At 40.4% G+C, this 11,557-nt stretch overlaps 1 protein-coding gene across 3 annotated transcripts; it reads right to left on the reverse strand.

Annotated features, from left to right (window-relative positions):
- Nucleotides 1–511: 511 nt before the first annotated feature.
- si:dkey-79d12.5 (maternal B9.15 protein) lies at nucleotides 512–6,943 on the reverse strand. Of its 3 annotated transcripts, none has more exons than XM_034611734.1 (5): nucleotides 6,817–6,943; nucleotides 3,215–3,401; nucleotides 2,960–3,097; nucleotides 2,422–2,773; nucleotides 512–1,695 (listed from the first exon to the last, which is right to left on the reverse strand). In XM_034611734.1, the coding sequence occupies exons 2-5, from the start codon at nucleotides 3,385–3,387 to the stop codon at nucleotides 1,483–1,485; spliced, it is 876 nt and encodes a 291-aa protein (XP_034467625.1). In that variant the 5' UTR covers nucleotides 3,388–3,401; nucleotides 6,817–6,943; the 3' UTR covers nucleotides 512–1,482. The 3 variants fall into 3 exon arrangements, with proteins under 3 accessions (XP_034467625.1, XP_034467626.1, XP_034467624.1); XM_034611735.1 differs by having other exon boundaries at nucleotides 6,813–6,941; XM_034611733.1 differs by lacking the exon at nucleotides 6,817–6,943 and adding an exon at nucleotides 3,558–3,752.
- Nucleotides 6,944–11,557: the final 4,614 nt, after the last annotated feature.

The raw sequence follows: 11,557 nt of genomic DNA on the forward strand, positions 1-11,557 counted from the left end.
GGCCATGGCTCGCACAGCTTCCACTCCTTAGTCACGCATCTTAAAAAATATATTTTACGGGTATTTTACTAAGGTGCTTTATAGCCTCTTTAAATATTATTTTTTATTTTACAAGTTGATTTATTATACTTTTTATTATACAAACTGAGTTGCCATGGTGCCCTTTCATTTCCTACAAACGGATTCAAAAGGTTATATCCATCAAAGGCTAAACAAAAAGTGGAGCACAAACCCTCACCCTCTTTACTGGGCCTGTTTAAGGAGGAACAGCGTCATGACCTTGGGTGTAGTGACGCACCCAACACACGTTAGTCCTTCCTGCTGCAGCATCCTGCTGATGGCCATGTCCTCAAGGCTCTAACTGACAGCACGAGCTGAAGTACAGTTAATATAGTGTTTCCTATGGGGTCAAAAATATACTTATGTCATCTAATCAGACATCACTAAAATACAGCACCAAACTCTGCCCTTAAAGGTTATACAGGTATAAAGCAAGAGAACAAACTTACAATCACAGATGGAAGTTGATTTATTCCACTTCAGTATAAAAAAGTAAATGGCTGATGCACAATTTAAAAGCAAAACAACACTTTAAGCCAGCAGGTGAGCGTCAAAGTTGCATGCAGCATATACACATACAATAATTAAATAATCTCAGTACATAAGAAACAGTGAGCGTAAATGGAGAGGATAAGGATATATAGCAATAGCAGATTTCATAGAGATAGTTATTTACAATAAAATCTTTTTAAAAAGCTTGAGGCAAACACATAACGAACAAAAATGCATATTTGGTTGAAAGCAGGAAGTTGGAGCCATTTAAAACCAGTGTTCTGTGAAGTTAGATTTGCAGTATCCATCAGCTGCTGTTAATAGAAACTATACAATTTCATGTATTAGCCTTGAGTTGAGTGCCATCCACTGGTGGCCAAATAAATTACAAGTGATATTAGAAAGTGTGCATCAGTCTATCTCTGTATGCAAGTATTCTATTATTTACAAGCAGTTTAGTACGAAAGAATTCTTGATATACATAATTGATATTTCTAATCTACAATAGATTAAAACCCTGAATCACATTTTACATTGATTGACTGTGAAGTACACACAGTGGAGCACACCTGGAGAGAGAAGTGACAGACTGTGATAACAGCTGGAAGACAATTATTTGGCATCGAGTATATTGCTGAGAGTCCCTGAGTTAATCTAAGCACCCAGTGACTGAAGTCATTCTTAATGTGTACAGTATGTAAATAAATTGCTGTGAAGAGCTGACAGATTCAAAAAGAAAAAGAAAGTTTTCATTCAAGTGGCATCTCTGTGCTGAGAACAAGCAATCAATCACCAGTATTCAAAAAGACAGAAACAACTACACAGTGGAAAATGTTCTTTTTGGCCCAAGTTCAGACCTGATAGGACACGGCTCAGTCGAAGCAGCTTATAACTCTCCATCCGCCTTCAGACCTCGGTTGCTGGTTGGTTCTAACCCTTCACAGCTCCCCACGGCTGCAGAGTGGCCTGAGGCAGAATGAACTGCGGAGGCGGCTGCGGCAAGATGTAGTAGCCAAATACCTGCTGTGGAGGAGGAGGCCGAGCCGGAGGCACACACACCGTGGTGAGGAACACCGGAGCCGGTTTCTTGTACTGAGGCCACACTGGTGCAGGGTGGTAGAAGTACTGGAGGCTTGCAGGGAGCTGAGCAGAGAGGAGGGTTGGAGGGAGTATGAGAGATTAGCAGGGATGGTGGAGACTTTATTGTACAGGTGTTGTATTTGTTCCTTTCTAGAACATACAAAACTGAAACTAAATCACATGGAAATAACTTGAGACAGATCGTGTTCAAAGTAAGCAGCTTATGGTTTGTGTACAAAATAGATATGAAGTCTGTACTTTTAAAGCATTTGTGGGTGCAGATGAAAACATCACAGCTTTTCTGTGACTGCAGCCAAGAATCTTCAGTTTGTCACCACATACCTGTACACGTTGTTCTCTCATATTATAAAACTACGTATGTTTTAGAGCCTCAACCTGTTTGTTGAAATACATCAAAGGTTTGTATTCCACAGATATATTTGCACATTTATATATTGTATTGTATATTTTTAAGGTGTATAATATTTCATTTTCCAGCTTATTTATTTCAGATATTGTTTCTATGCTTTTCATGTTTCCCTATCAATCAATGAAGGTTTATCTTATCTAATTTTATCACCAATTTTTGCCTACTGAAGACCTAACACTTGAGCTGGTTCAAATATTTCGTTTTTTTTATTTAAAAAAAGGGTTACTGTTAAACTGTTGTATTTGGCATATTACTGAAACAAGAGCAATTGCTGCGTTTATTTTCTATTTATTCTATATCTATCTTCAATTGCAGATGAATCAGCTTTATCCTTTAAATGGGAGACATTGGGTCCTTACCATATTTCTGACGTATTTGACTTTATTTGGTCCTTCTCCATGTCGCTTCCGAATCCTGGGCACCATGGCTACCGTGTAGGCGTCACCTTCTGGCACCTCCTTCTTGACGACCTCCTTCTTTCCCCCTTCTTTCCCTCGCCCGCCCTCCGTCTCGCCATCCTTTGCCTCTTCCTCTGTGTCACTCGACGCAGTGGAGCCACAGTCTGATGAGGTAGCTGAGTGGTAATCTGACGTTTCCAGGTTTTTTGAATCCACGGAGGACTCATCCTGTTCTCCCTTCACGCCTCCTTCCTCTGCCTCCTCCTCTTCTTTGAAACTGGCTATTGTGAAGGGCCTGCTGTTCTCTCCAGATCTGTGAAGAGGGAGTGGATTATTTCGTTTTTTGTATCTAACAGTCACCCATATTCCCACTTTTTACTCCCCACTTGTATCTATTCATCATTTCACAGAATGCATCATGACAACACATTTCTTGGCGAGACTGGGAAATGCCTCGTTGTCATTGAAGCCTGTCTGTATGCCTCACCCGCTGACTCACCTTGCACACACTTCTAGTGGGTCAATCCAGACTGTGACCTCAGGCAGCACGCACAGCTCACTGGCTGTGAGCTCACTCTCCTCACACGCCTTCAGAACCACTTCATCACACAGTACTCCATTATTTATCCGAATGCATCTGTGGAGGATAAAATGGTTAAAAATTCAGCATTTCACATGTGGATCTCTCCCTCTGTGGTGCGTGGATCTCAGCTAATAAACTGGAATAGGATTTTGTTGAGTTTGGTGCAGGTACCTGTAAGCCTGGCCTTTGCTGGGGGAGTCAGGGTACCAGTGATTGTCATATTTGTCACATAAAAGCTTCTGCAGCTTCTCAGCAAACAATTCTGCTTTGGCCTCGTCGAGCTTGCCACGCGCCACGACCAGGCGTTTGAGGAAGTTCACTCCGGCCTTCACCTCTCTTTTCATGATGTCTGCAGAAACTGAAGATGAAAAAAAAGAATCAGTTGAGCCGCCCCAAAAAAACCCCTCTTTGTGTTTCTGTCTGTCATCACTTGCCACAATCACTATGTTTGTTTCAAACCAAAGCACAGAGAAGGAGAGAGATCAGAGTTTTTTTGATAACAGACTGTGACTTCCCTTCGACGAGATGTGGGGGAGCAGGAACATCAGCTGCAGCGATAACAGCACTTCCCTGTGCAGCTGCCCCTCATCGTCCTATGTTTTTTTTAAATCACCTCCAGTTGAACCTAGAGTCCGTAAAGGCTGAAGTTTGTATACAGGCAAACAAGATGCAAACTAGCAGTGTGCATTTCGACATGTACAAATTTTGACATACAAATCCAAATGAACTCATAGTGCTGTTTATCTACTGATAGCGTGTCTGTTTGGGTTGGTTGCCAATGTCAGCGTGACCAGGAGGGAAGAGCATGTTCAACAGAGGCCAAGGAAATTCAAACTTTGCAGCGTGCGAGCACACTGCTGATGTCCCTGACGACTTAATCATGCCTTGAACATCGAGGTGCAAACGCTCATTTGTTATTGTGGCTTGTAACAGGCCGCCATTTAATTTGAAGTGTGCAATGTGTTGTGAGAGAAAATTACTATTGTGCCCTGGGAGAAGCAGCCACAGCCTTCCCTTAAAAGCAGCATGACAAGTAAAAGTAGAAGTGACATAAAATCCTAACATAAGTGTTTTGACATGACATGAACCAAGCATCAGCGGTGCCTTATGTTTAGAGGTCCAAGCAGCAGCTGAGATATTCCACTCAGTTATTTGTCTCTGGGGTAAACAGGGTCAAATAGCATGTATTCTTCACATTGTTTTTGCCTCCTCTGTGATGCAATACGGTTTTGCTTTCCATCATGCAGCAGCAAAAAAATGCCCATTCCACCAGCACCCGGCAGAAAAAAGGGTCTTAAATCTTACAACACACAGGCTGTCACTTAGTCTGACCGACATACATGAGCACAGGTTCTTCTAGTCGGGTATATAAGTTTGGGATTTCTGCTGCCACATTGATGAATGTTAAAGCAGCCTTGTACTCGAATTCCTGCTCATGTTGCCTTCAAGAGGCCACAGAATTTCAAAAGCGATAAGGTGTTTTAGCTGATGCAGCCATTCGTGGATATCTGTCAGCATTTTTGGGCTTGGAGCCTTGGACCGATAAACGCTGACTACAAAGCCTTTTGCCTCTATTGTTTTTTATTTTTATTCAGAGTTTATGTTATTCAGAATCAGTGTGAGATAATTTACAGCATAAAACTTACATGTTAAACCATCATGTTATGTATGTCAACATCACCAAGACTGTGACTAATGATGAGTTTTATTACAGATTCCTGCAATCGTCATGTTCTTTAGAAATCTTTTTATTGGCTCTTGGCAGTGATAGAAAATAGTTTCGTCCATGAAACAGTAAAAAAAAAAAAAAGAGGACAAATCCAACCAGCAAACAATCACAAGTGAGAAGCTGTTACCATTTTTATTTGGATAGTATACTGTTACCGATCAAATAAATTTCAGACAGATCATCAATACATGGACTCATCCTTTTCAGCTCTCAACTAAAAGATAAACTCTTCTTCCGTGGGTTGATAAATGTCTCAAATCTTGGACTAAATAAACATTTAAAAACCAGTTGGCTTATCAGACATTTATATTGTTCTAGAGATGAAACTTAATGTCTTTTATTGTACCCAAGAAAGTTGGTGTTTCAAGATCCAAATCAGGGCTGAACGATGTGACCAAAATTGATATCAAGAATTAAATGCTCACATCAGTCGATATCAATAATCATTATTGCTGTTGTTGTTGTTTTAACCACTTCTTTATGAACAGAGGATAACGAACACTTAATAAACAGCGAAACATTTAAAAAATCTGAGGTTGATCAATCAGTTTTGTTTTCAGGAGTTTTATAACAAATCTTACTGATGAAAATTATACTGTGATAATTATTATTATTGTTTATTTGCCCAGACCTAAAAAACAAACAACAATTTCCTCTGATTGTCAGAGCAGCATTTTTGTCATAAGTGTGTGTCCAGTGACAGCATGTGACACATCAGGTTTATTATAAACAGTGATTCAGTGCAACATTGAGTCATGTCTTCAGCAAGATTGCATCAGGTCACATTAATGATGAATATTTGTACATACCAGAGGAAGTAAAAACACAATCACGGCACTGATGGTGTGTGTTTGCTCTGATTACTGACTGGTGTCATGTCTTTGATATAATCAGACGTCCTGAAAGAAGATGAACAGCTCGGCTGCCTCAATTACTGTCTGTTTACTGAGCAGTGACCTACTGCCATTACCACACTCTGTCTGCTTGTACCATTTACATTTGACTTGACCCATATTCAGACTCAGATGTTGCTCCACTGACTACTCTGCAGTTTTTCTCCAGTATACACACTGAGCACGGGCTGGATCACATATATAAAGCTAATTGATAACCTCAATGAATGTTGTGCACGTGCAGAATACTTTAACTTCGTATGAGTTTTTTTTTAAAGGCCAAACAGACATGTCACATCCTGGTCAGTGGTTTGCAAATGAAACACACAGAGATCCTTTGTCCTGGTTTCGTAAATATTCACCTCAGGTGACAACGAAACTTGTTTTCGTGTCTGCGTGAAACAAAGGACACACAACAGTCCCACCTTAGGAGGTGGACACGTGTATGTGTGCGTGTTGTGGACACCCATAGTACATCAAAACAGACAGAAACAGCATGAAGATAATTCATTCATCAGGTTTTTAGTCAGTGTGTTTCCAGCGTGAAGAAGGAAACTGAAAGGCTACACACTGGAAATAACACAAATGGGTTTAGTGACAGTGCGGAAACCCCCCAGTGGAAATGTAGAAAGTTAGAAGAAACGAACCTACAGGAAACTTATTTTAGCTAAATAAGATGATTTGAAACTAATGTTACAACTTGTACGTTTAACGCACATCTTTAGAAAGAGACATAAGTGTGTAAGTACCAATAACAGCCAAATGTGAGACCCCAATGAAACAGTACAAAGAAAAAATAAACACTAAAGTGAATACAGGTAAATAACTGACTAAAACCACAACATTATAATTATAACAACGAGCGCAAACTAAACACGGTACAATAATACAAACAACACCGTACAAGTTTAAGAAAGAATAAAAACAACACAGTACAAGTTTGAGAAAGAAAGAATAACTACAACACAGTACACGTTTAAGAAAGAAAGAATAAAAACAACACAGTACAAGTTTAAGAAAGAAAGAATAAAAACAACACAGTACACGTTTAAGAAAGAAAGAATAAAACGAACACATTACAAGTTTAAGAAATAATAAAAACAACACAGTACAAGTTTGAGAAAGAAAGAATAAAAATAACACGTACTCACGGATAGAAATGAAGAATATGAGTTGCGTGGATGTCGAGCAGTCAGTGAACGTGTCCTCTCCTGTGTCTGTGTCTCTCTCCCTCTCTCTCTCTCTCTCTGTGTGTGTATATGTGTGTGTGTGTGTGTGTGTGTGTGTGTGTGTGTGTGTGTGTGTGTGAGTGTGTGTGTGTGTGTGAGTGTGTGTGTGTGTGTTGGACTCAATGCACTCAGCACATGTTGCTTCCTTGTTCTCTCAGCTCGGCGCTCCTGCTGCAACACACGCGTAACTTTACCGTCAGTGTGACTCACTTCCTGTTCTCAGGCCGGTGACTGTCCCTGACCCCGCCCACCCCGCCGGACCAAATATGGCGAAAAGTGCAGACAAGGTAACAATTGTGTGTGTGTGTGTGTGTGTGTGTGTGTGTGTGTGTGTGTGTGTGTGTGTGTGTGTGTGTGTGTGTGTGTGTGTGTGTAGTAATGACACTACTAGTTCTCTGGAGAACTAGTAGTGTCATTACTATTACTATTAACTATACTATATTGCACTGTTCTGTACTATTTTACACTATACTGTACAATACTATACTATGCTGTGCTGTACTATACTATACTATACTATTATTGGTACATTATCACTACTATATATGTAGTATAAGCGTACTTAGAGTTATTGAGTAAAAACACAAAGTTATAATCCACTTGAGTATACTTGAGTGTGTGGGTGAGGTTTCACTTATGTGATGACATTTGAAGTAATCCTCGTGTTTGTTCCTTGTGGTCTCTACCTTATGATAGTCTTATCAGAAAGCTAGTAGTATTATTACTATTACTATTAACTATACTATACTGCACTCTACTATATTATTTTAAGCTATTCTGTACTATACTGTACAATACTATACTGTGCTGTGTTGTGCTTTACTATACTATACTAAACTATACTAAACTATACTATACTACTTTTCATAAATTATTACTATAATACTTATATATGTAGTACTTTATTTTACAGTATTATCAGAAAAAGTTGAAGTATGAAATGTACATCACTGTGTCAGTGTTAAAATACTATAAATACATTAATGGATTGCTATTATTAGCAATAGAAGCAGCATTTTATTTTTTAAATTGACAGGGTTTTTAAATTCGACAAGCAAACTTCCTCCGTTGTCAGGTGTAGCTTCTTTCAACTGAGACTCACAGCCAAGGTCAAGGCCTCTCTCCCACAAAAAGATCTAGAGAGGGTGATCCCTGCCTTCATAACCTCTCGTCCTTGACTACTGCAATTCCCTGTAGGCTGAGACCAGTCGTCTATTAAACACCTGCAGCTCGTCCAAAATGCTGCTGCTCGCCTCCAGACCAGAAAGAAAAAGAGAGACCATATTACACCTGTGTTGCGCTCCTTCCACTGGCTTCCTGTTCGTCACAGGAGCGATTTAAAAATAGTATTGTTAACTTTTAAATCTCTAAATGGACTGGCACCACCTTACTTAGCTGAACTTCTCCATACCCACACTTCAGTTAGAGAGCTGAGGTCAGCCACTCAGCTCCTCCTGGTCTTACCCACACAGTCTATGGACTTACCTCAAACGAGGCTCATAACCAGAGGTGATCGTGCCTTTGCAGTAGCCTCCCCAAACCTGTGGAACAGCTTATCACTCCACATTAGATCTGCCCCCTCTCTAGCACACTTCAAATCATTACTAAAAAACCATCTGTCCTCACCTCACTCTTCCATTCACCTCACTGTACCACCTGCCCGTTTGTCCAACATGGGATCCAGAGCCTTCAGCCGCTCTGCCCCCCCCCCCCCCACCTCTGGAACTCCCTCTCCCACCAGACATTCGCAACACTGACTCTCTCTCCATTTTTAAATCACATGTAAAAACTCATCTCTTTAAACAGGCTTTTTCAGTTTGATTGTCCTCCATTTTTTATTCACTGTTCATTTCATTTTATTTATTTTATTGATGTTTTTGATACATTGTTTCTTCTGTTGTTGTGTTTTATATCTGCCATGTAAGGTGACCTTGAGAGCTCTGAAAGGCACCATAAATAAAATGTATTATTATTATTATTTTTATCTGTTCTTCTTGGCCTTCCCCTCGACTTGAGAACGTTTTTATCCCAGCTGATTTTATTTTATTATTGTATGTCTTATATTTTGTTTTATTTTATTTTAATTCAAATAATTCTACTTTCTATCTTATTTTATTTTACTACTTGTACTCTGATGTACTGCGTGTTACTGTCTTCTTGTTGTGCCTTATACTTGTGAAGCACTTTAGTCAACCAAGTTGTTTTAAATGTGCTATATAAATAAAATTGACATTGACATTGACTTAAATTCAGAAAGTTGAATTTAGAAAATATTGCAGACGTGTTGATCATTTATTTCATAATGATGTATCATACTTGTTAGATTATCACATATTTTTCATTATAAAATCTTAATCTGCAAATTAATACAGTGGAGTATAATATTTCCCTCTAAAACAAAAAGGAGTAAACCCAATTGTACTTGAGTTCTTGAGTAAAAATACAAATGAAAAGTTATGACCCACTTATGTATACCAGGGAATGTGTGATACTCTCTGTGGCCACTAGAGGGCAGGCTGGTTTCTTTTCTCCCAAATTAAAAGTGGAAGAAAAACCACAGAGTCAACACCACGTTAGAAACTCGACTTCCTTTTCCCTTGTTTTCTCATCGCTCCTTCATCATCATTTCTCCTCCTCCTCCTCCGCCTCCTTCATCCTGGATCTGTCAGGTATTATAAACCCTCTGTACATTCATGAACTTAAATCTTCTTCTAGTCAAATACTGTAGTCAGACTTAAACTGATATTTTGAAATGGTGTGTTTTTGCAGGATTGTGTTGCATCTGTCACGGGTTAAACGTCAAGATGCGATGATTTAAGGATTGATGACAAAGTATTCAGCCCATTATTCAATCTCACTGTTATTTCTCAGTCATAAATGTAAACACTTCTATGTTCTCCCTCTCTGCTGTGCACATCTGGATGGTGTTTCCCTTTTTCACTTCTTACATTAAGTCATTATAATAACCTGTTCTATAAATAATGTGTTCATTTCCTTGTATGTCCATTTAGATGTTCCTTCTTCCTTTCACTGCTAGTTACATTTGTGTGTGTGTGTGTGTGTGTGTGTGTGTGTGTGTGTGTGTGTGTGTGTGTGTGTGTGTGTGTGTGTGTGTGTGTGTGTGTGTGTGTGTGTCTCTGCAGGTAGCTTGAGGACAGCATGTCAGATCCGTGTGGATTTTTCTTTCCCTCCTGCCTCGGCTGCTGGAGCTCACTCCCCTGCCCCAGATGCCAACTCAAGAGTAAATTATTGCAGGGAGTGTGTAAGTAGGAGATAGAAATAGATGGGGAGAGAGAGAGAGAGAGAAAGGGAGATGAGGGGGATGAGATGAGAGAAGTAGAAAGAGTTGAAGAGTGGGTGTCTTTTGTATTGATTAGCGTTGTTTTGACAACTGACGGAAATTAAATTGCCTTCTCCGTCTTTGTTTCCCCTCCGTCTCCCTGCGTCGCTCTTTTGCTCTCGTTGACCTCTTTCCCACTGCGTCTCTCCGAGCTCAACCTCTGTAGGCAATTCTTGCTGCTGGCTGTGCGACTGATTGCATTACGCTGTCTTTAAGCAAGCAATTACTTTTCTCAAAGAGTCACAGGTCATTCTTTCTTTCCTTCTGTTCTGCTCTGCTCTGTTGCTGAGCCTCTGCACAACTTTTTCTCCATCTGAAAACTATTGATTTTCTCTGTCAGTGTGTCATTTGTGCTCCTCAAACACTTGCGAGCATTCTGCTACCATAATGGGAACCCGAACTGAGACGCCTCAGACAAACCCACACACATCTCCTCAAAAGTCCTGCGATTTTGGTGATAAGTATTGGAAATGAGGCCACTTGACCTCGAAATGTGATCGTTCTTTTCCAGGGAGCAGGGTCTCTCTGAGCGTGTCTGGTGGTATCAATGAAGCCCACACGCATACGCCACAAGTAGCCTGCTACGCCTTTAAAAACATATTGATTTTTCTCTTTCGCAGGGAGCTTAATGTGATCGATCGGCCAGGCCCTTTCAAGATCAGCGCCAGTATAAGCATCTCTTCCCCTAACACACATGCTGCCTCTTTCCCCTCAGGTAATGATTGTCCTTGGGCTGGGGGAATAGTTTGTCTGCATTAAGAGAGAGAACGGTTTCTCATGGCATCCACTCTCTCGCCCTCGCCGCTGGTCCCTAGTAATGGAACATATTTTAACAAAAAGGTGCGAGCAAATGCAGCGCACACCTCTATTGACCTTTATCATCCAACCAGCGCCTCCCTCCCCTCCACCTCTCAGTGGGTCGATACCTATTTGTATTTGCAATGCATTAGGCTGGTGCCCTCTTTTTAGATTGAAAATTAAGCTTTTGTCAGCGCGGTGCCTCTTTTTACGAACGTTTCGCACTTGTTTCTGTATCGTTTTGAGGCAGCGTATTAAGATCAGTGCGTTATCACGTTCATCTGTCTTGTTAGCTCTTTGAAAATAAGAAGATAAGACCTGCTCCAAGGCTGCATTAAAGATGATGGATCGGCCCGTCACCTGCAGCATGAGCTACAGTGAGGGTCTGAACCCTCAGTGTGGTCACAAGAAGAATCTGAAGGCTCACGAGAAAGGAAATAAACTCCTTCAAAGCAGTCAAACCTTAAACCTGCTTTAACTTTTTGGCCACTTGGGAGCAGCGTTTTAGTTGATAGGGCAAACTTG

The sequence above is a fragment of the Hippoglossus hippoglossus genome, chromosome 16 (genome assembly GCF_009819705.1).
Source record: "Hippoglossus hippoglossus isolate fHipHip1 chromosome 16, fHipHip1.pri, whole genome shotgun sequence".
NCBI classification, from domain to species: domain Eukaryota; kingdom Metazoa; phylum Chordata; class Actinopteri; order Pleuronectiformes; family Pleuronectidae; genus Hippoglossus; species Hippoglossus hippoglossus.